The sequence below is a fragment of the Eleginops maclovinus genome, chromosome 21 (assembly GCF_036324505.1).
Source record: "Eleginops maclovinus isolate JMC-PN-2008 ecotype Puerto Natales chromosome 21, JC_Emac_rtc_rv5, whole genome shotgun sequence".
Lineage (NCBI taxonomy): Eukaryota > Metazoa > Chordata > Actinopteri > Perciformes > Eleginopidae > Eleginops > Eleginops maclovinus.
This window is the reverse complement of record NC_086369.1, coordinates 16650406-16675384: the sequence shown is the minus strand read 5'-3', so window position 1 is coordinate 16675384 and position 24979 is coordinate 16650406. Positions and strand designations below refer to the sequence as shown.

The 24979-nt window shown below is 44.3% G+C and overlaps 1 protein-coding gene across 1 annotated transcript in view; it reads left to right on the top strand.

Annotated features, from left to right (window-relative positions):
* Positions 1-24373, top strand: part of c21h8orf34 (chromosome 21 C8orf34 homolog) — a 38546-nt gene extending 14173 nt beyond the window's left edge. The window contains exons 7-15 of the mRNA XM_063873937.1: positions 357-517; positions 10468-10603; positions 12735-12817; positions 13088-13155; positions 15779-15896; positions 19850-20346; positions 20488-20584; positions 22466-22504; positions 24099-24373. Of these exons, the coding sequence (XP_063730007.1) occupies positions 357-517; positions 10468-10603; positions 12735-12817; positions 13088-13155; positions 15779-15896; positions 19850-20346; positions 20488-20584; positions 22466-22504; positions 24099-24106 (1207 nt within the window). The 3' untranslated portion in view covers positions 24107-24373. The remainder of the gene's footprint in view (positions 1-356; positions 518-10467; positions 10604-12734; positions 12818-13087; positions 13156-15778; positions 15897-19849; positions 20347-20487; positions 20585-22465; positions 22505-24098) is intronic.
* Positions 24374-24979: the final 606 nt, after the last annotated feature.

Sequence of the window (24979 nt, the reverse complement as noted above, 5' to 3'; positions counted from 1 at the left end):
ATGTACAATGTACTTAGGAAAAGGACATACAATCGTGCAGATGAACTTAAGAAGAGCAGAAATGTACAGTATACAAGAAGAATTGGTGCACGGAAAAAGTGAAATGTGCATGAAAGTGTCGGGAAATAATTCAAATCTGGTTCATTTTGAGTCATTACGTCTCATATTCCAGGAAAAAGTCCTCCTCTTCCTCCTCAGTCTCAACGTACTTTAGAAGAAGATGTAAAAATTGTGCAAATTACCCAAAAAACCATAAATTAATGCAAAAATGTTGAATGATTGCGTCTGATATCCCAGTAAATAGACTTAGCCCTGACTCTCTTCATCTGCTCTCTCCTCCTCTTCCTCCTCCTCAGTGTGAAAATGGAGACGAAAAGCAAAGGCCTGAAGGAGCAGCAGCAGCATCACAAGAAGCTGCTGGCGGCCATGCTGTCCCAGGACTCCTTCGACTCGCTGCACAGCCCCCCCGGAGCCGAGGAGGACATGGAGGACGAGGACGAGGCCATGGAGCTGCTGGGTAATGCTCTGACACACACACACACACACACACACACACACACACACACACACACACACACACACACACACACACACACACACACACACACATTTTGAACTGGTCTGCAATGCATGAACACAGGAGAGGACACCGTGCAGATCAGTAATCAGTACATCGCGTGTTCCTGTAGATGTCATGTATGTAGTGTGTGTAAATCAGGATGAGTCTATGTGCTGGAGTGTACATCTCAGTATCTGTTGGAGGACTTCCTGTTTACACGGTGTGTGTCCTCTCTGACAGCCGAACACTCACAAAGCAGATCCTTTATTTATGATGTGTGTGTTCACATTCCTCCACGCCGTGTGTGTGTGTGTGTGTGTGTGTGTGTGTGTGTGTGTGTGTGTGTGTGTGTGTGTGTGTGTGTGTGTGTGTGTGTGTGTGTGTGTGTGTGTGTGTGTGTGTGTGTGTGTGTGTGGTGCATGGCATACAGCACTTAATTTAAATTTAGCCTATAGCTCCAAAAATCAGCCCTTCAATGCAAGAAATGTCCTTCATTATTAACTAACTAATAAATGTAATTATTTCCAAAGTTATTTAATTGAAGAAGCTGCACTTACAATAAAATGCAGCAATGAAAAGGCCATTTTAAATCGCTTAAAAAGGAAAAATCAGTCCTATTCTTCAGCTAGAAAGCAAGAAAAACGTGTGATTTAACACAAAAACAACGAGAAATATGAATCATTTTAAGGTCAATGTTAAACTGTAAACATAAGTCTCAAAATATGAAAAGTATCTAAGAATAAATAAAAAAATATAAAGGAAATGATATCCAACAAAGCAGCAATAAAAAAGAATCCTAGTTACATTTTTAAAGTGCAATTCTCTCCTCAAAAACAAACACTTTCGGCGTCTCTACAGGTGTTTATCATGCACGTTGACCTTATGAAACCGGTGTATTGTGCAGCTCTAATTGTAACACCCTTTTCAAAAAGATTTATTGCACTTGTAGCTCTTTAAAATGCTCAGAAAAGTACCGTTTCCTACAAATGGAGCTCAATAAGAAGCCCCTTCCCTCTCCTGTGTTTGCTCACAGATCCCTGACATGCCGTCCTCTCTGAAGAATAACACCGACTCTCCCTTTGTTTCCCGTGTCTCCAACATGAGGCCCAATTAGAGTCCTTCAGCGTCTCCTGTGAGACGGCCGGGTCTCGAACCCCGCTCTGTGCTGTCACGCCGCTCAGCTCGTTCGCTTCGTTAGCTCGTTAGCTCGTCTCTTCGTCTGAAAGGTCATGTGTCTTCATGAGAGGATGACTGTGCAGCAAACGATCGCTCCTACTCTCAAAGATACTGATAGTTTTATCACTCTGCTTGTTTAACGTGTCCAAAAACTAAGTTAGGCTGCAACTGGAATCATTTCCTGGTTTTATTGTTGATTTATCTCCCTATTTAGTAGATTTAGGTGAACAAAATATCAGAAATATTGGAAATGACCCTCCCGGTTCCTCCAAATCCCAAATGATGTCTGTAAATGTCTTGTTCTGTGAGTTCAAAACCAGAATATATGCACTTTAATATGATATAGAGCAAAGTAAGGCAGCATATCTCCAAATTAAGAGCCTGAAAATGAATGCTTTCTGACAAATATTCAAGAGAAATGACTGAATGGATATGAAAAATAGTTAGAGTTTATTCTTTTAATTGATTAGTCACAATTAGTCCATTGTCCAGCATTAGCACCGATCTCAAATTAGCTAAAAAGGTCTGGACTTTCTCCAGCGAGCGTGTGTGTGTGTGTGTGTGTGTGTGTGTGTGTGTGTGTGTGTGTGTGTGTGTGTGTGTGTGTGTGTGTGTGTGTGTGTGTGTGTGTGTGTGTGTGTGTGTGTGTGTGTGTGTGTGTGTGTGTGTGTGTGTGTGTGTGTGTGTGTGTGTGTGTGTGTGTGTGTGTGTGTGTGTGTGTGTGGGGTGTGGGGTGTGTGGGTGGGTGTGGGGGCTGTAATTCAGAGGAAAGACTGCAGAGAGTCCAGGACCAGAAGGACCTCTCCGGATCTGTGTGTCTCGTTCAGAGAGGGGGGGTCCTGCTCTGAGGCAGTGAGGATGAAATGCATCCCACAGAGGACTGAAGCTGGCAGGAACTCAGAGGCTGTGATGTGATATTTACCCCAGGAGGAGGGCAGTTATCTGTCTCCTCACATGCAGGGAACGGCAGCTGGTCGTCTGGAGCTGGAGGGGTTCAGAGACTCACTGAGGATGGGTCAGACTTGTAAAGGATTGTTGCAGAGTTTGGGGTCTCCTTTAGTGATAAACCTCTTTGATTGCAGGTAGATATAAAAGTATGAACAGTCTAGAGATGTATGCTGATGCTAGACCATCAAAGTGAAAGAGTAAAACATTTTCCTGGAAATCAGATGCAAAAAGGCCTTAAGTGTGAACTCGTTTGATCTAATGTACAGTTTGTCTGCAGCATGTTGTGTGTGAGTGTGTAGGCAGGTGTACAGTGGATAACAACGATCAATTCTTTAGAAAATGAATGCATTGTTTACTATTTTAAGTCAGAGAGTAATGGAAGGTTGTTGGAGGCTTGTTATGTTTGCCAATGCTGTCATCTAGTGGCCAAACCGGTATTACAGTGGCTGAGTGTGGAGCCGATTTGGAGGCATTGAGCCAGGTAGAGAAGGAATAGTCAGCTATTAGGACATATCCTGCTCATGTTCAGGTGGATATTAGTATTTAATGTCTATGTAATACACTTCAGGGAAGGGAAAACCCCCAAAACATGAGGGAAACGTTCAGAGATTTGATCCAAAGTTTCCTGGGGCACCGAGATTTAAGAATTTGCAAAGCGAGGTGTTCCTGCAAGAGTCCCACTGTACCGGGACTGGAGTTCAGAGGCATGGTGCATGTTCTCCACTGGGAGGCAGGACAGGACTGGTGTGCGTGTCCCTTTGTGTAACCACCAGAGAATAAGGAGTGTAATAAAAGCAGGTTTCAGGAGACAGAAAGTTAGCAGCGAGTGTGTTCCTGCAGCACCTGGATCAGGAGCTGAAACACTAATCCTGGCAGGCTCCACGGAGCGTCTGCCAGCCTAGGTTTAACACAGTTACAAAAACCAAAGACTTCGGCTCACGTTGGATTTGTTTTGTTCTTAAGAGACGGAATAGAAGCGGCTGTTATTGATTCCTGAGCGCCGTGTTTTCATTAGTTCTGCTCTGAATATTTGCCACAGTCCAAACCGTACTCAACATGACTCACATGTTCTTGGAAACTGTCAGAAAGAGACCGCAGATTTATGCTGATGAAAAATAACACACACAGAGTTCTGTGTGTGTGTGTGTGTGTGTGTGTGTGTGTGTGTGTGTGTGTGTGTGTGTGTGTGTGTGTGTGTGTGTGTGTGTGTGTGTGTGTGTGTGTGTGTGTGTGTGTGTGTGTGTGTGTGTGTGTGTGTGTGTGTGTGTTTGTGTTATGTAAAGCTCCTGCTCTCCTGGTGGAAGTAACCCTTCAATTCTCACATTTGATTATTAAACGACTAACTAACATGACTTAAGGCGCTGAAAAACATGCATTTTCATCTTATTTTTTACAGTAAACGTTGTATTTTGTCCTCTTTATCAAATTAAACTCAGTTTAGGTTGCAACAGAGCACTTTTCCACTTCCTCCCTAGTGTTTATAATGAATTACATCGCTGTTAAACAGTCCCTGGAGCCTGCAGCGACACATTTTGCCCCCAAAGGCCTTCTTGCACCAGTGTATATCTGGCATCTCTGATCAGGTGGAGGACATGAGCCATTCTCTACCACCCTGAACTTAAATGCAGACTCTTTGGAGGTCAAGTGTTCAGTTTTAGCGCAGATGTTTGCACGCTAACATGCTGAACTCAGAGAATGAGCATGGTAGACATCAGCATGGAGAGCATGTTAGCCTTAGCGTTTAGCATGGCAGAGGTGAAGCTGCTTTATATTGAAGAGTTTAATCAACTCATGTACTTCATATGCTTTTTATGTCAGATAGGGTTCAGTATGAAATAAATGAGTGTCTGTGTGCAAATGCAAGTCCTTAAAAGGTATACATGGTGCAAATTTAAGGTGCATCTTGTTAAGTTTGTAGGTTTTAATGCTTGGTTTTGCAGCCTGATGTCTACCTTCAGAAAGGCTGTTTGTGGTGGGGGGATGAGTCTCATTTTAAGGATTATAATCAGCATGGGAGCTCATAAAGATGATGTGTGGTGGTGCACAAATAGCACGTAAAATTTGGAACATTTTGCATATTATTCCACCTGTAAAGAAACATGTAGTAGAACATGTGCATATCCCTGCTCAGTGCTGACAGCCTCGGGCCAGCAGACTGCAGACGTGCCTGACGCCAGCCACACACACACACACACACACACACACACACACACACACACACACACACACACACACACACACACACACACACACACACACACACACACACACACACACACACACACACACAGAGAGAGACACAACAGTTCCCCTGGAGACGGTGTAAACACATCGCGGCTCGATCAGGGTGGCGCAGCAGAGGTGGATGCATGTTGCTCCAGCACTAAATCTGTCACTTGAAAGCTTTTTTTCGCCTCTGATGGTTTTCCCCCTCTGTGCAAAGAATGTGGCCAGTAAAAGTTCTTAACTGCGCCCAATTTGACGCCCGTGAAGTCTCCGTGGTGCCGACGGATCCGCTAATCGAGAGGCAAATTGCTGCGGTGTTTCTGCAGCCAATTATTACCCGAGAGAGAGGAGACGTTGCTCCGTGATCTCAGAGCTCCATCTGAACCTGCTGCAGGCAGACAGAAGCAGCCGATCTGCAGATAGCGGTGTGAATGGATGCTTTGTGTTGCTTTAGTGTGAGTTATGGTGCAGTAATTGGTGTGTAATCAGTAGTCAGCGTGTGTGTGTTTTGCTTGTTTCCATGTGTTTATCACAAACAATCAGGATGAAATATGGCAGCGTTAAAACTCTACCTCCCAGTTCCCGTGTTTGTTTTGATTACATTATCGTTATCGACTATCTGCAGCATCTCTGCCTCGTGCTCAGGCCCGCTCCAGTCGGAAGGATTACTTTATAACTGATTAAAGTCAACTTTGTTTTGACGTTAAGGCGTAATTCATTAGATTTACAGCTACACCTTCAGCAGTAAATAAAGTACGTTCTGTCTGACGTGCAGCGCTCCTCCTCTTTCTCTACTGGGAACAGATTAACCATCATGAATCCCCGCTGTTTCCTGACTGATTAAAGCTCATTTTAAATCGACCGGACTTCATTCTGCGGATTGATCTGACCACACACAGTCTATTCTCCCTAGCAACAGTCTGTTAGCGAGTATTAACAGGCTCTTAAATGTGCAAATTGACCAATCAGTATCGAGTGTTCGAGTAAGCCGTGTAGTAGACATTTAAACTCAAAGGAGAGCATCACTCTGGTTTTTGTTATTGAATTAAATGCAATAGCTGTTCTGTCATCAGCGTCACTCATGATCCTGATTATTATAAGTGATTTTAATAGAAAAGGTTAGCTAGAGAAGGCCGCTATGATCAGCTGCTGCTTCTATAAATACTATGCATTACATGTTCTCCTTTCAGCTCCATATTAAGCAGTACATCTAATTTGTGTTTGATATTTCCACTCACACACACACACACACACACACACACACACACACACACACACACACACACACACACACACACACACACACACACACACCATGCTCGGCTCTCTGGAGGGTCGTTACAGTGTGTGTAATGGTTGCGGTCGGAGAGTTAAAAGCAGTGATAAGACTTTCTCCATCTGACTCTGATCAGGTTTACTGCAGCGTTGGGGTGTGTGTGTGTGGGGGGGGGGGGGGTTTGCAGGGTGCGATTGAAGGCCGAGACATCATTCTGAAATGTAATCTGGAACATTGTTTTTATTACAAAGCCAAACAAACGTGTCTGAGCCGCGCTGCATATCAAAGAGAGACGACTAACCGACTGAGCTAATGCGAAACGTGTGTGTGCCTGTGTGTGTGTGTGTGTGTGCCTGTGTGTGTGTGTGTGTGTGTGTGCCTGTGTGTGTGTGTGTGTGCCTGTGTGTGTGTGCCTGTGTGTGTGTGTGTGTGTGTGTGTGTGTGTGTGTGTGTGAAATATTTGAACTTAAAGATATCAACATGAAACTTGATCAAATGATTCCTGACATTAATATAGATATGTTTTGTATTGCGTGTTTTCTCAGACTGCGTGTTTAAATATGCACATGAGACTTTATCTTATCACATTTCTGCAGATTTGCATGTGTTTACAGCACCGGATGAAGCCCAGTCAAATGTTTCTACAGAGGGATATCTCGTTGTTTACCTCCATAAATCACAGAATGGTGCATTTAAAACGTAGTTTCCTGCATGTGTCTCCATCTGAAATGTGATATAATTAATGTGCAGGCTTTGAGGTTGTTGAAGTTTGATAAACAGAAACATTTAGGATCTATTTTGGGTAGAAAATGTAAGAAAAAGTACAAGAACTTCAACTGACTTTTTAAATGTCTTCTTTTATCTAACACAGTCTAGTTCCTTCTTAAGAAGCTGCAACCAGAGATGAATCATCTTTAAATCTGATTTTAAAGATGATTTGTTGAAGAGATGTCTCCTGTTGGATTGACTGATGGATTTATCGTTCTTATATCGTCCTTTTTAGCCTCGTTGCTGTTGTTTCCTCTCTCTGAAAGTGTGTATAGATGAGTGTGTGCATGTAAAAAGCTTCAGGATATAGAGAGGAATAGGATTTCTGCTCAAAGAGGAGAAATTCTCCTTTAAAGATCTGGATATTAAATGTTGTACAACACAAATGCAAACGTTATGTAGTTCTGAATTCAGGGGAGATCTGCACACAGTGAGTGAAATAAACTCCTGGATGTGTTTTATTTCCTCTAGTCTGACAGAAGACAAGTTATGGAAACTAGATATTAATCTGCTCGTCTCTCTGCAGCTCGTTCCTGACGGATTTCGTTGCATGCGTGTCTCCACGTGTGCGGCAGTGCGCTCGATGTTTCCACTCGTCTGTCAGCCTGTCATCAGGGGAAGGTGTATATGAAGTTATTTGTGCGAGCGGCTCACTAATTATGATCTCTGAGAGCCGGTCTGTCTAAACAGTGTGGAACTACACGGAAACTCAGAGGGCACTCCTGACTTCGGCTCAGAATTCCTGCTCACTCAGGGCTTTGGTTGGGATTGCATCGCTCACATACTCCCCCCCCCGCCGTCTGTTGCACCGACCCCCAATGCAGAGACATTTTATTTAGCAGCCGTGTGTCAAGGGGGAGCATGCATGGCTGCTCGGGGCGCGGATGGGAGTGGAAATGTGACAACCAGGCGAGTGTGGACGGGTGGTTGTTGTGTCTAGACGGAGGCCGGGTGAGGCGGTCTCACGGGAGACGCTTTGTAGACTTACCATGGAGGTACTGTGGGGGGGGGGAGGCATTGTGAACCTGCAGAGGATACACTCACATGTACAACAAACTTATAGGTTAGTTTTTTTAGATAACGCTGCAACGATAAGTCGACAAAAATCTGATTTTCTGGAAAAACAAATGATCATATTCAGGCCTGCAGCGGGTGAGCAGGTGTGTGTAACAGCTGTGTGCATGCACTCACAATGGCAACCAATCCAATGAATGATCATCAGTTTATCAAGTAGTCACCACGTGTTACCTTACATTTTGCATGCCTCCACAAGGAATAAATAATCCAAAAACAGAAAAAAATCTTGGAAAATTGATGTAAATGGCCAGTTACAACTCCTGCAGAATAAACCAAGAGTTGTGTATCCATTCACATGACCACCACTTCACACACATGACTTTAACCTAAAAACATGCTAATAACAACACTAACACATCTCTCAAGTTTACTAAATAGTACACTTTTGATTTTGTGGACATAGCAAAAGTTTTCTTCAGGAATTCAAGGTAAAACAAGTCGAGTAATTCATATTTGCATGCTCATTTTAGGGTGGAGTCTTCCTCTAAAGCCTGTACTTCGAGAGGTAAGAAGGTGTAAGCTGTTGATGGTGAGCAGCAGCAGGACCGGAGGTAGCAGTCTGCAGCTAGTTGCTCGTCTTCATCCATAAAAACTGCAACATGCAGCTGGACTCTCGGTAGATTCTAAGGTCTCTGAGGTTACAAAAAACTAATTGTTGCAGCACTGGAGCAAAAAGTGCTTCTTCACTTTGCAACTCCTTTCATTCAGACTCACGGTGTTATCTATGGGATGCATTTGTTTCCCTCTGTGACCTTCGAGAGCCTGAGACTATCTTCAGATGAAACATTGAAGCACAGAGCGTGATCTGAGGGCTGCTTCAGGGTCAGAGTTATCCCTCTGCTGTCTCATGACACCTGCAGAAGTGTAGAGTCATGGTTTGTATTTTGACCTGGAGAGAATCCAGGATAATTACCGGCAGATTCACACGAACAGTACATTTCCACATAGCAGTGTCCCCCCCTTCAATGCATACCCTGATGAATGGGACATTTAATATTCTTTGCTGGAGGGTGTGAGTGTAATCCATCTGTCGTCCAAACAATGGAACTATGTGAGCGACGTGACTGAGGACAAAAAGCAAGAAAAGCTCCAGACTTTGTTAGCGATGTTCTAGATTACACATCTTGATTTGGATCTTCTGCCAACAGCATTTAGTTTTAAAGACCGGGGTAGAAACACCTCTATGACATAATGCAGGTTGTATTGATGCATGGAAGGCACGGGTTGATCATTTATTAAATCAGAAGTTTGGTGCAACAGAAATAAAAATCCAGAAAGAATCAGATTTTCTTTGTACGTTTGATCCATTTTTCACGCTGTTTTCACAAGTTTGCACGGACGTACAGAAGTACAGAAAAGATCACTTTAATCTACTAGATAAACCAGGTCATTTATATTTAAGTAGAGTATATCCTTTCTTTTGGAGGCATTTTACCTAATATTATTCACATTTGAATCACTCTGTCACATTTTTAAACCTGTCTGCAGGATTTATCATCCAGACACCATGAATGCTAATCCTCCTGATAGTTGATTAAGTGGGAGACTGTTCAGAGGCTAAAACCTGAGGTCCTCTCACCTGGGGGAGACAGATGAGGCTCCTGATGGATGGAGGGAAACAGTCTCATGTTTTCCAAGTGATCCGTCATGTTTCTCCTCTCTGTAAGGTGTGGTTCTCCAAAGAAACCAGAGCGGTCACGTGATGACAGTATCAGTGTGTGTGTCTAATGTGTGTGTGTCTAATGTGTGTGTGCAGGGGAACAAATGCAATGTCCTGCAGGCGACCTCGGCAAAGATCCGAATCTCTTCCTGTCCATCCTGACCGCTCTGTGCGTGACTCCACCCGAGGTTTATGCTCACAACACGGAAAACTACTGCAACGAGACGGGGGGGGGGGAGGGGTGTGTGTGTGTGTGTGTGTGTGTGTGTGTGTGTGTGTGTGTGTGTGTGTGTGTGTGTGTGTGTGTGTGTGTGTGTGTGTGTGTGTGTGTGTGTGTGTGTGTGTGTGTGTGTGTGTGTGTGTGTGTGTGTGTGTGTGTGTGTGTGTGTGTGTGTGTGTGGTATCGACAGCAGAGTGACCGCAGCGTGATTAATGAAGCTCCTCTTCCTCTCTGACGGCGAAATCGGGAAGAAAATACCGATTTCGTTAAAGTGCTGAAAACGATGCGATAATGCACTCTCAATGTCACTGAGTCTGAGCCATGCACCTTAATGATAAACAGGAGAAAGTCTGCAGGATTCATCTCAGAAACATCCCGTCTGAATAAAACCTGCTTATCTCCGGATAAATGTTGGAGGAACGTCTATCGGTCCTGATGGATTGTACAGATGTTTCTTGGATGTTAATTGGCTCTGAAGTGCTGCTCCTGGCTCTGGTATTGACAGCAGTGTGATTAATGACTCCTTTTCCTCTTCTTCCTGCTCCTCTTCCTCTCAGAGGACCTGGATGACCTGAGGATGGAGGGTGTGACGTGCCTGGCTCCGTCGGGCAGTAAGTTCAGTCAGGGTCGCAGCTCCTACCAGGCCGAGCCTCAGGCCAGAGTCACGCTTAACATCTGCTCCAGGTGTGCCAGGTAAATGCCCCCCCCCCACCTTACCTGCAGAGAGAGTGCGTGTCATGTTTTTACAGGGGATAAAGGCACATATTAAAACGTGTTAAACTTGTGTTTTTGGTCTCTGCTAGAACATGTTTGCATGCATTAATGTCCAAATGAAAAAAAAGTCCTTCAAATATAACTCGCCTTAAGCTGTAGAAACCCTGAATGATATGACTACTTATACGTTTAAGCTCAGGTAAAAGCGTGCTGTTTTCACTGTAGTTTCATTATTTTCTTTCCATGAACTCATCTAGAGGTCACGCCTCCCCCTGCCTCCCCCCCTCCCACAGGTAACATACCTGAGTCTCCACCACAGAGTAATCTGCTCTGATAATCGTCTCCATTCTCACCTGTCTGTGTGTCACAGTGTTTCTCTGCTGACACACTTCCTGCCTGATATGCAGCATCAGGAGTGTGATACCCGGGCAGGTGAGGGCAGGACCCCCGCCCCCCCCCCACACACACACTGATGCCAGGCTCAGATAAACGGGTATCTGTTCTCGGAGACGCCGGCGTTCTGTTTGTTTCCTATCAGCTTTCATTCAGCCTCCATCTGACGCTGCTGGAGGTTCCCAAACCTCGGGATCGTCTCAGAGAGGAAGCTTCAGACCCCTGCTCCGTCTCTGCTTGGACAGTGAGCTGCAGACGTGATGCACGCAGAGACTGAGCATTACACATTCATGAAGCAATGCATGTCCACACACACACACACACACACACACACACATACACACACACACACTGTAGGCAGAGAGCCAGCTGGACCTCGATGCTGCATCCTGATGGGATTACCTGCAGCTTTTAAATATGCATACACACTGCTGCTCAAATCCAGACCTTTGCTATCCTGCTCTGATCAACTTCTGCTTCCTTAACAAGTCTTCTCTCAGACTAGGGGAAAAAAACCTGCAGATTTCTCCTAAATCCACCAAAATCGAGCCTCTTTTTATCCATTTGATGTTGTTTAGCATCCTGTGCATTTCATGTTCACACACCCCCCCCCACCTCACCTGCAGCACGGCGAGGTGATGCTTCCTCTAACCGCCGCAGTGTGAAGGCGACAACTCCACTCTTATTCATTTACCCACAACTCCTGTGAGTGTTCAACATCCACCTGCAGCGCCACAGACCGAGGCTGGAACTCAAACCAGTGGCGGTCTTCAGGACCTGTGATGGCCATATCAAGTACTTTTTAATGGTCTAATAAAGACACAGATGTTTAAAGAGAGAATAACAGAGTACACTTTCAAAAGCTGCGAAGGTAGAAAGTCCCTCTCTCTGCAGTGCTGCTGGAGGAGTGTGTGAATGAGTGTAAACGCTGTGTGTTTATCTCCCTGTGTTTCTGTTTGTGTTTCATCCTCAGTAAACCTTCCTATCTCCTGGAAACTGAAATCTTTTATTCCCTTAACATCAGCCACATCTGTCAGGCCCGCTTCCTGTTCAGGCCAAACAGATAGCTGAGGAAGCCATGGGGGCTTTGAACGCACCACGATAAAGGACAGTAACTGAGGGGAGGATGTCTGGTTATAAAACAAGGGAGCTGTGTGTGATGTAATCCATCTATCTGTGAATGGGTTACCTTAATCTCATGTCAACAAACATTAAAATAGGTTTTCAGGAGGATGAGAAGCTGCGATGAAGATCTTTGTGCCCGAAAACTGACCTTGTGTTGCAGGTTTTTGCAAAAGAAGAGATGATAAACACTTCCTCTTTGTCTCATCCTCTCAGACTCGCTTGTCTTTTTCTTATCTGGCAGATTGTCCATCGTGCATTTCAATCCAAACAGATACCATCAGGACAAACAGGCTTTGATTGCATCATGTCACAGAACACTAACCCATTGATTTCAGGGAAGGACATGTTTTTATTTGCTTGGTTTAGTTCAGAAACAACGTATCTGTGTACATCCTTGCACCAGATGTATATCTGTGGATTACTTTCATGCATTTTGATGAATGGGAGAAGCTGCGATGAAAGAATGCACGCCCTAAAACTGACTTTCTCTCCCAGGTTTTTGCAGAAATGACATGATAAACTCATGGATTGCAGGATTTCCCAGCATGCATTGCAGTGTTGTGGCTGATCCCCCGCTGTGTGTTGTGTGCAGGCTGCAGGGGGACAGCCTATCAGACGGCAGATCTGAGGAGTGCCGGCCTCACACCTCAGAGCAGGCCGTGCCCGACATCTCCGGTGAGCTGCACAGCAGATACTAGAATAGAGATGTTGGGTTTTCTGCTGTCTCACACTCTCTTTTTCTGTGTGTGTGTGTGTGTGTGTGTGTGTGTGTGTGTGTGTGTGTGTGTGTGTGTGTGTGTGTGTGTGTGTGTGTGTGTGTGTGTGTGTGTGTGTGTGTGTGTGTGTGTGTGTGTGTGTGTGTGTGTGTGTGTGTGTGTGTGTGTGTGTGTGTGTGTGTGTGTGTGTGTGTGTGTGTGTGTGTGTGTGTGTGTGTGTGTGTGTAAGCTCCGTTGCCCGGGGTGGATGCAGTGGCGGGTCGTCTGCAGGAATTCGACGTCCTGTCTCAGGTGTCTGTAAGTGTCCGTCCATCAGCAGAGAGTTCAGATCCGTTTACAGCCGTCACTCTGTCCTCTGTTGTCCCTGCAGAGGAGAGAAACCCCTCCAGCCTCCGGAGAGTGAGCTGGCTCCTCCGTCTGTACTGTGGGAGACGTGATGGATGCTCCTGGTATCACTTTGCTTCTCTTTCAGGGTTATTGTGAGGGGGTGAAAGGACAGAGTATCTGGTGACTTGGTGACAATAGAAGCTTATTGAGATGATCTACACAATACAGCTCAATATTTATGTTGCAGGAGGGCACAGGGTTTGCATGACAGGCTGCAGGGTCTATAGAGGAACCCATAGAGGTTATACACGCTACACACTCACATGCTGTTAATAACACGCTACGCTGAAGCACCGCTACCTTTCTGTATAATTACCCTCCAAAAAGCGACTTCATTCTCTAAATAATTGCCCGATCTAAGTGTGAGACGAGGCTGTTTTACGGCATGTTTGAGAGGAAGGCGCTGCAGTGTGTGCAGCAGATGCAGAGCTGCAGACTGAGTGGCGGCAGACTGAAGGACCTGCAGATCAAACCCTGACGTCCACAGTGTGAGGCTGGATACACTCGCCACTGTGCAGCAAGCAGAGACACTGTAAACCTAAACACACATAGGAGCCTGTCTGGTTACAGCAAAGAGACGTGCAGATGCAAGGTCACAAGTAGGCTCATAGTTTTAGATTCAACGTACAGTCACAATAATTCAACTCAGTAATTACTAGTCTTTGTCTAAGTCCAGCCTCACATGACCTTTTTTGGTGATCTTATTTTATTATACTGAACATTTCAGTCAATCTCAATGGCTGTTGTGCTTGTCCTAGATGTTGCCTCACAGTGAAAGGTGTACATTTAATACCTACGTCACCTCTAAGCTTCCATCTAAACCTGACGTCCTCTTCACCTCTGACCTCCACATTGAGACGCTCGATGTTATGTTTGTCATGCAGCTGCAGACTCTGGACTCTGTGTATGTTGAGTCTTGCATAATAAGACATGAATGCATGTTTCAGAGACAGCCTGTTTGGCTGTCTCTGTAATCTGTAATAGTTCAACTGGCTCACAATCACTTAACGGTATGGCCGAAACATTTAATGCTTCTTGAGATTTATTCGGGAGAAACCCAACGGTTGTCTTACAGTATTAGGAATTAAATCAGATGTTTGTCTAAGCAATGCCTGATTTAATATGTGTCTTGCTGCAGCACCAAGTGTCTCTGTGAATAGTTTCTTGACTCTGTGCTGTTGTTATGAGAGAAAGGATGCACTCCCTCCATCACGCCTCTCATCTGCAGCGGAGAGTAAACACCGCTAATCATTATTAGTCCTCCTCTTCAGGTGATAATTGCCTCGTAAAGACAGAGCGGTTCCTGCAGCGCAGCGAGAATAGTTTCCTCAGAGAGTGTTTAGTGATGTGTTTTAATCACACGTCTCTCGGTGCGGGTGTTACCGTTGTAAAACGAGCCGGGGGAACTGAACGTGCAAGGAATCAGATGATTAGTGTGATGCAATGTGCATTGTGATGGTTGACTCTGGTGTTGGCAGCGAGTCAGAGATACTTCACTGCGCCGGGCTTCTTGGCACCCTCCCTGTGATTTAAGAGCTTCACTTTTATTCCTGCAAACGTTTGTTTAGGACTTCCAGATTTCCCATATTAGCGGTTTTCCTTCGTTTGACATGTGCGAGCTTTAGTGTGCTGTAAAGAATTCAACAAGTGTATGTTTTATGTTCATTACCTATACATGTTGGAATTTAACTCGCCTGCAATTGCAAATATTTAATCATTTCATTTCAGAATGAGTCGTAAGGCGGTGGTTCATTTATTCGACAACTTAAGGGTTTTAAAAACTGTTTTTCCACCTGCAAACCAAACACACATTTCTGCCTTTTGCATGGAAAAAAGTAGACCATGAAGTGTTTTATAATAACCTTTAAGACCTCCTGAAACGTAGTTCTGCTTACAGTTTGAGATGCATGACGCAGTGTTTGCCTAATGCCATTTACATCTTGATTTTAGCCTCTGCAGACCATTGACATGCACTAAAACCACTAGTACACACTACAGGAGAGGCCTCTTTAAATCACACCATATGGCATGTATCGAGGTTTGGATTTACTCATACTGCGGGTAAAGAAATGAAAGAATAAGGGCTGCTTTTTTCTGGCCAAGTGCATGATTGCATGAGGTTGCCAGGTCCTGTTCTGGCAACCCACCTAATCCCCCTTTCCCTCCTCTTATGGGACACCACTGTTCGAGCTCAGGTGAGAAATAAAACCCATGATCTCTACCTCTACCTCCTGCTGAGTGCGCTCAGAGGAGTTATGAGTGTGTGGACGACAGCGCTTAACGAGGGACAGCGTTTAGTCTGCTGATTTGAAATGTCGTGCACCCCCACTGACGGTCTGGCGTCCCACAGTCAGTGAACGCAGCGCTGCCTCTTTCATGGTGGCTCGTTGTGTTTCTCTAAAGCTCATAAAATAATAATTGCCCTCGCTCTGTTCCTTTTCCTTCTCCAGATATGGCTCGGATATTTCCAGCCTGAAAATGATATAAAGAGTTAATTGAAGGGTCTTTCTCCCACCTCTCCCCCCCCCGACAGCGTCAGGGAGTCTGGGAGGCTGATCTGAAGCCAGCGAGACGAGGCAGCGCTGGGGGGCCGATGCTGGGAGACCCCCTCTTCTCCAAGGAGCTGGAGAACATGGGCAAACAGCTGGCGGGTATGTGTGTGTGTGTGTGTGTGTGTGTGTGTGTGTGTGTGTGTGTGTGTGTGTGTGTGTGTGTGTGTGTGTGTGTGTGTGTGTGTGTGTGTGTGTGTGTGTGTGTGTGTGTGTGTGTGTGTGTGTGTGTGTGTGTGTGTGTGTGTGTGTGTGTGTGTGTGTGTATTTATTAATCGGATGAAAGCCCGCAGAGGAACATCATGTGTCGCCCACTTGTTGTTTTTATGTCCTCGAACGCATCTCCACATACCGGACTGATTCAAAGCACATTGATCAACCTCTGAGAACATCACTGTCACTGACAGCTGCTCCACACACACACACACACACACACACACACTGGTGCTCAAAGGCACTAAAGAGGAGCGTTTGTGGAAAGTAGTTTTATTTTACTTACTTTCTTTTTAATTGTACTTGAGTAAATGATGTGAGTCCCCCCCAGTGTTAACAGCCCCCCCCCTGCTCCTCTGGCATTAATTCCTCATTTGACGCTGACTTACTGAGGGCTCCCAGCATGCACTTCACTGGAGCTGTTTGACGCTAATTCAACGCTTTCAACCTTTATTGGCTGCTAACACTTTCCACGCTCGCAGCCAGAGCCTCACTTTTCATCTTTAGCCCAATTATAGCTCATTCCCCCCCCCATCTCCTTTGGTGATTTTTGAAGCTCTTTCTGAAGCTCCTGTGCACTGGGCTGGGACTAGATGTGTTATTGAGGTACATTATTACTGATATGATGCATTAGATTTGGGGATTTTAACATATTTTAACACCTCTTTCTGTTTAGTGTTAGCAGCGTGCTCAGTGCATCAGAGTTATATCGAGACTTTTGCTCACATTTAAATATAGTTAAGAGTCAGAAAAGGACAAACCTCAAAATGCACATGTACACAAGGCTAATAATCTTACTAGACACGTTTTGATCATCTGTGAGACTTTGGTGAATCATTACTGGTATGATGCTTTAGTTTTGGGGTGTATGAAATCAATTTAACCCATTTTATAATAAGTGCTCAGTGAATCACTGTTGAAATGACGCTTTTGCTCGTTTAAAATAGGTCAAAAGTAAGAAAAGTGTCCTAAATTGAAGCCAAAAATCATAATAGTATAAACCAATTAACCAATTAACGCAGCATTAGACCCAAAGAGAGCTTCATAATGGATTAATTTCCTGTTAAAAAAGGTGTTTGACAGCAAGCTTACATTTAAAGGTGTTTTAGACATGGAGTAGTTCCTGAAACATCCACACCTCAATACCTACAAACCAGTCCTTTAAAGTTTAGAACACTTGAAGTGAAGTTAGGAGTCAGAAAACTGTTTGATTTAGAGCCAGAAATCCAGAACCAGGCTAACAATCCAACCAGGGTGTGTGAAAGTATTGCGGTTCAGTCTGAGAGTGTTCTTCCACACTTTCCCTGATTTATTTATCTAACGCCACGTTGTGATGAGTGAGTGAGTGCTGCAGATGAGCTACAGATTTGTCTGCAGAGCTAATAAAGTTAGCATGTCTGTTTGAACACGTGCAGCTGCTTCTGCATCAAAGACCTGCAGCCATCCGATGGGTTCTGACGCTCCGGCTTTGATCCGAGCAGACGTCGTGTTGTATCAGCGTCTGCACGAGGACTCGGAGCGTCTCTCTGCAGGATTTTAAAATAAAGCTGCCGGTAATAGCTTTGTCATTAAGGTCGGGAAGCGCCCGGTTTACAGTAAAACCCTGAGCGTTTAGGGAGGTGGGGGAACATGTGGTGTTTGTCATTATTCCCGTAAATAGGAATATCAGCTTCATGGGAACGGGTCGCTAATGAACACTTCCTGTTTGGGTTGTGATGATAACATCTCCATGGTTTGGGCGGTGAGAGGAGCCGCTAAACCACCGTCTGTATGTCCATCAATCACAGTGTGAAACAGCGGGGGAAACGCAGAGGAATTGAAGTAACGTGGGGCTGATGTTACACAGATCCAGGTCTTATTGATCCAGTGTTATCCTGACTACTTCACACACACATGCTGCACAGCTTGCTATAGTTAAACGCAGCCCAAATGTACACTTGACACTTTCAAAAACTCCATTTATATACCGCTCAAATGTCATTCTGTGGACAAAGTTTTAGTTGAAAGGATCTTTATTGTGCAAAATCCACTTTCTCATGTCTTTTATAGATCAATATGTGACCTTTAGGACTAAAAACACACACCTATAATCACATTTCTCTGCAGCCCAGTGTACGTTTACTTATTCCAGGCGGGATGACAACAGTCAGAGGAGTAACTGGACTTGTTGTTGTTTATTTCCTGCAGCATCTCTCTCTCTTTAATGTGTCTGCAAACATTGAACTACTTTTATTTTATTTTAGCCACAATAACGAAGCTTCTCTCTGGTTTCGATTTCTACAAACTGATGTCCTGACGTGCCTTGAACACACCACAAAGTTTCTAATTTTCTCCAGCTTTCAATCTGAGAGGTCAAATGGTAACCTGTGACTTAGGTTTTCTTCGGAGACGTAACGTGCAAAAGTTACGTCCACACACACAGCTCCACACACACATTATCGAACCCTAAGCAGATCGTGCAATCGAATTACACATGTCAGACAATTAAGTGTTTGTGATCCCGTAGAGTGTGTACCAAACAGTCTGGGATTGATTTCTCCCTCAGTAACGTCTCACAGGGGAAGGAGAGTCTAACCGCTCTGCATACTAACTGCTCGGAGCATGTGCTTCACATTTGAGAGTGAGACTGGTGTTTGCACAAAGAGAAAAAGCACAATTTGCTCAATAACAAGCAGGTCAGGGTTTGTGAAATCCTTGTCATGCTTCTCTCTCTCTGTTATTTATTTAACATTACACACACACACACACACACACACACACACACACACACAGTCCCGATGAGTCATTCCCCTCTCAAGTGATAACTCCCAGCATGCTTGTTGAATCCCCCAGTGCCAGGACAAAAATCATGAATCACGGAAAGAATGAGTTGTGTGTTGACGGCAGGAGCTGGCCTTCGCTCACAAACAGAGATGTTTTTCAGAGAGGAACGCTCTCTCTCTCTGTCTCTCCCTCTCCCTGTCTCCCTCTCTCTCTCTCTCGCTCTCCCTCTCTCTCTGTCTCTCCCTCTCCCTGTCTCCCTCTCTCTCCCTCTCTCTCTGTCTCCCTCTCTCTCTCCCTCTCTCTCTCTCTCTCTCTCTCTCTCTCTCCCTGTCTCCCTCTCTCTCTCTCTCTCCCTCTCTCTCTCTCTCTCTCTCTCTCTCTCTCTCCCTCTTTCTGTCTCCTTCTTTCTCTCCCTCTCTCTCTCTCCCTCTCTCTGTCTCCTTCTTTCTCTCTCTCTCTCCCTCTCTCTCTGTGGACTTGGAGCGCTTTCTGAGAGGAAGCTGCATCCACCACAGTTTACAGCCACTGTAAATATTGTCATCATTGCCCAGAAGAAGGATTAAAGGGCCGAGTCTCGCCCACTTTAATGCTCCGTAAAGTTTGTGAATCATCCGCTGCAGGACGAGAGAAGAGGTCATAAAACAGACTTTATTCTGGAGCCTCGGTAAACACATTAAAACTACATTCGTTCTTAAAGTCTCATAGGCAAATATCTAACAGGACGACCATAAAACATTTAGACCATTTCATCCAAAGGAAATTCCGAGTTGTTGTTGATTACAGACATCAATTAAGGCTAAGCTTTTCAAAATAAAAGCCTCAGAGTAACTGTATCTTTACAGGAAGCTCCGGAATACTAATAGGGAGCTTGTTTTTCAAACTAAAAGCCCAATAAAGAAGGTTTTTAGTAACAAGAATCTCAAATGTATGCTTGTTTTTCAAAATAAAAGCCCCAGAGATCAACAATTGACTTCTGCTGTCAAAACCTACTAAACATAGGAGATTGTAGCGTCAACGGGGGGCATAAAACCTTTGAGTCTAGTTTAAAATGTCTATATTAACTCTGATTCCCCCCCCAGAGGTGGAGAAGGACCTGGCGAAGCTGGCAGAGGTGGGGAAGCTGACGAGTCGGAGCTCGAACAACCCTCATGGTCTGCACCACACCCCCCTCCTCCCCCCGCTGCACTCCCCCCATCGCCACCGGGCGCTCCCCGACACCCTCCCCCTCACCAGCCTGCTCTCCAGACCCCAGTCTCCGAAGCACCTCGGTGGCGCTGGCCTCCCACTCCTCAGCCCCAAGCCCACCTCCCTCACCATGGGCCGGAGTCCATCTCCCAGCAACCCCAGCAGCAGGACTCAAACTCCCAGAACCCCCAGCAGGCCGCTGACCCCCAACAGCTTCCTGACCCGCTCCAGCTTCGACCGTGGAGCCCACAAGGAGGTGACCTTCAGGAGGTCCCGGAGCCGCCCGGTGACCCCTACCTGTCAGCCGGCTCGACCCCGACCCCTGCTCACCCCCCCCGGGCTCAGCACCACCGACAGCCTGGGGGCCAGCCTGAGGGCCTACCTGTCCGAGGTAAGGGGAGAAACACCAGTGTCATGATCCTGAGTTTCCTTACTTTGAAATCCACACATTAAATAGGAAGTGGTCAGTTCATTGAGTTTCTCTGAGTTCTCACCATGTGTTCTGTCCCTCTGCGGTGTCTGTGCTCCTTAGGATGAGTTCTACCAGCAGCTCCAGGCCATCCGGCAGCCATGGCATGTTCCCAGCGACACAGACAGCGACATCCTGGAGCCTCCTGAGCAGGACAACAGTGAGACTCCTTTATATTTCTACTTAAACTCTGCATTAAATGTACATCTCCCCTGGACGTCTCTAAAGTCCTCCCAGTAGAATCCACAGCTCAGAGACTTCACAAATTAAATGTATTTTAAGGCTTATTTAATTACTACATGCACTGAAGTGGTTACAGATCTATTAAACAGTGCAGATTAATGTGCACTTATTCCTTGTAAACCTTTAAGAGGGAGCTTTCCATATTTCACAGTTAGCGGGAAATCCTCCGGGGTGAATTGTCACGTAAGAAATATTATTCTGGCTTCATTTAAGAGACAGATCTCGATCGGGATCCAGTTTAAAGACATGAATCAGTAGTTTTCTGGCTGGGAAACATGGCAGAATATTACTCTAAACATGCAGAAAATCAGACCTCCTTCAATGCTGCATACATCTCATTAATATATGGTCCTTAATTTCAGAGGCTTGTAGCTCAAAATCACTGAAATTAAATCAGAAAAATGTCAATTTTAAGTTTCTTAATGCATTTTAACTTGCTAAAGGCTGAATTCACTAAACTATGGATTATTATTATCAGATATATGGTCTGCAGAGATGATTTTTCTGCCTCGGGATGGTGAAAGTGCAAAGCCAGTTAACAAGGCTAAAGGTTCGTCTTCGGGGAGCATGCATACTCCAAGAAAAAAGGTCAAAAAGTGAACAAAAACATCATGAATAATCCTCTTCAAACAATGGAATTCTTCACTTAATTCTATGGAAACTAGCCATTTGTTTCTGAGATGTTTGCAGTGTTATTCCAGGAGAAAATGTAGACCCTGTCTCTGAGAATTCATGGTGATCTGACTGTTTGCTGTCAGGATATCTGGCTGTGTACCAACGTAACTAACTTAGCTTTATATAGATCCTCTGCTGGAGCAAAGGGGCAGCTGTGAGGTCAATTTATGAAGGAATCCAAAAATAATATGTGCCATAAATGTTCAGAAATGAACTCGCCTAAACATCTCCATCAGCTTTTCAAATTAAGAGCATGTGGGACTCCCTGACATCAGGAAACAAGCATCAGATTCAAACAAAGATCAAGCACATAGAAATATATCCTGCTGACAAACTGCTCCAGCTGTCCTGCCAAGTGTGGATCCTGCAGAACAAATGGATAAATATTCACTAATGGCCCCCGGGGGCCCGCTCTGAGACTTGGACCATGTTCAGACTGACAGGATAAAAAGTCCTGAGTCGTGACGTGAGAGAGGCGTTAAGGGACTGCTCTGTGTGTGTGTGTGTGTGTGTGTGTGTGTGTGTGTGTGTGTGTGTGTGTGTGTGTGTGTGTGTGTGTGTGTGTGTGTGTGTGTGTGTGTGTGTGTGTGTGTGTGTGTGTGTGTGTGTGTGTGTGTGTGTGTGTGTGTGTGTGTGTGTGTGTGTGTGTGTGTGTGTGTGTGTGTGTGTGTGTGTGTGTGTGTGTGTGTGATTTCAGTGACTTGTATATTTTTTATTTATATATTTTTTAATCTCATTTAATAAACAAATTGAATTGTTGATGACTTTTTAGTTTGTATTTATTTGTGTTTGTTTAACAGGGGAAATGCCCATGAGGAAACATTGCTGTTGAAAATGAGCAAAGAGGCTTTTTTTAATCTGTTCATCCTAAAACTAATTATAATATTTGAAACATATCAGGATAGGTAAATCATGCAACATATATGCTCTAAATAATAACAAAAACATACATGCTTCATAGCAGCAAGTTGAGGTTCTGCAGCACTAAAGCAAATACTTCTAATTTCTAATGAAATGATTGGTCCTTTAGTGATTTAGACACTTAAAATAGGTTGAGAAATACCTAATTAGCCCTTTAAGTGTCACCATGCCTGACCCACTTCCTGTCTGTGCTCCTCCACAGATGGTGCTCGAGATGCCAATAAGAGATCAGTGTTTTCAGGTGAGCCTCATGTCTCCAGAGTCTCCGCCTCTGTTAGTTTCAGTATCTGAGAGTGACCTCATCTGCAGAGCTCCGACACGCTAACCGTAATGACCCGGTGCTTACAATTGCACGGCTGGCTAAGCGGAGGGCACGTGGCTCTGCTCCATGAAGTCACTGTGAGTTTACTCCCAGCGTCAACATGTGGCGGCGGGAGAAAGTCTGTCTGGTGAGGGCTGTCTGCGGTTCCTCTCTTGTGGCGGAGGAGCTGCCCACAGCGTCAGAGTGCCCGTCTGGAGGCACATCTGAGGCCAGTGCTGTAGAAACCTCACAGCTCACAGCCTCAACCACCCAAATACTCACTGAGGAATACTGAGTCTGCTCCAACATCCCAGAACTTAGAGAGGAGTACTGAGTCTGCTCCAACATCCCAGAACTTAGAGAGGAGTACTGAGTCTGCTCCAACATCCCAGAACTTAGAGAGGAGTACTGAGTCTGCTCCAACATCCCAGAACTTAGAGAGGAGTACTGAGTCTGCTCCAACATCCCAGAACTTAGAGAGGAGTACTGAGTCTGCTCCAACATCCCAGAACTTAGAGAGGAGTACTGAGTCTGCTCCAACATCCCAGAACTTAGAGAGGAGTACTGAGTCTGCTCCAACATCCCAGAACTTAGAGAGGAGTACTGAGTCTGCTCCAACATCCCAGAACTTAGAGAGGAGTACTGATTCTGCTCCAACACCCCGGAACTTAGAGAGGAGTACTGAGTCTGCTCCAACATCCCAGAACTTAGAGAGGAGTACTGATTCTGCTCCAACATCCCAGAACTTAGAGAGGAGTACTGAGTCTGCTCCAACACCCAGAACTTAGAGAGGAGTACTGAGTCTGCTCCAACATCCCAGAACTGAGTCTGCTCCCAGCCTCCTTATCCAGATCAGAGTCTGTAGAGAAGTGGGGGAATAAGGTCTTACACTCAAGTGAAAGTAGGAATATTAAATCGTAGAAACGGTGTTGGAAGTAAAAGTCCTGCATTTAAATTCCTTTTTACTTAAAAGGTACAACAATCTTGGCAAATGGGCTAAAGTACCCAAAGTTAAGGTACTCATAATGGCCAATAAATGACTGGGTGATGATTTCTTTACATTTATTTCTTTAGTCACTTCTTTAGTCATTTGTTAATTTATTAATCATTAATTAATTAAATTAATCATTTAGTTAGTTAGTTATTTAGTTAGTTAGTTACTTACTTATTGATTAATGTACATTGTATAACCTGCCACTGGATATGTTAAACTGTAATTTAGTTTCAAAGTGTTTTTATTAGTGGATTTATATTTTGTGTATATATTGCAGAATTTTCATTCCTCTTTTCAGAAGCAGAAGAGCTCTATGTCATTGGTGTGAATGTTGAGACCTTATATTCATTTACATTTCCTAATTTTGCTTGCATTTTATAAAACTTTTACTTAACATTTCTACCATAAAACTTTCCCAGTAGACTCAGAGATCGTCCTCATCAAATATGTGAAGTGTGTTTCCGTGTATTCTCCCTCTTGGCGGCTAAGCGTCTCTGATTTTAGAGTCCAGCTGACTGATGTGTCCCTCTGTCTCCACAGGTCTATAGTGACGGACTCCAGAGACTCTGATCCACACTATTATGCAAACTGCTGGACATTTTCAATATGTGTACAGAGACCATTATTTTTATACTTCATACGGAAAAAAGATTGTATACTTTTTTCACAGATATTTCATAATATTGTACTGTAGGTGTAATATGACTACAACTTTAATTTTGGTTTGCTCTTTAGCATGCTATTGCACTTCCACGTGGAGTCCACAGACAGACTGAATGCTGTTATATCAATTAAAATGATTTGGTGCACATGTCTCCTGATTATTTCTGTACTTTTTTACTGTATTAGTCGTATGCACGTTGACACGGCGTCAACAGGTCACTGACATGTGATGGACAGGTCAATAAAATAAGATGGGACGACATAAAGTTAAAATATAACTACATGAATGGAAAAATAAGTGAGTTTATCAAGGTGTAACGAGAAAAATAAGATATGTAAAAATAGGGAACTATATGACAAAGAGGATTTGTTTGTTAATGATTAAATAAATGCATAAAAAGTCCTCAAAATGGATTAAATTCATCTTCAAATAGGACGTTAATTGGGGTAAAAATGCCTTTTTAATGTGTTTTTTTTACTAAAACTCACCAATTTGTTATTGAGTGGATAAATGATCTTGAACACCTGCAGGGGAGGAACACATTTGGATATTAAAGTACATTTGAGGTGACTTTAAATAGTTTTTTCGGTCCATTTTATCCCATGTTTTCCAGCCCATTGGAAAAGGATGTGTGGAAGAGTTGACCGATCCAGAGCCTTGATATAATCTCAACATCTCTATAAACACTGTTTCCCGTCAGAAGAGGACAACGTATTACATTGCTGTTAAAATGTTCACATTTCGTTTTCCATTCTCC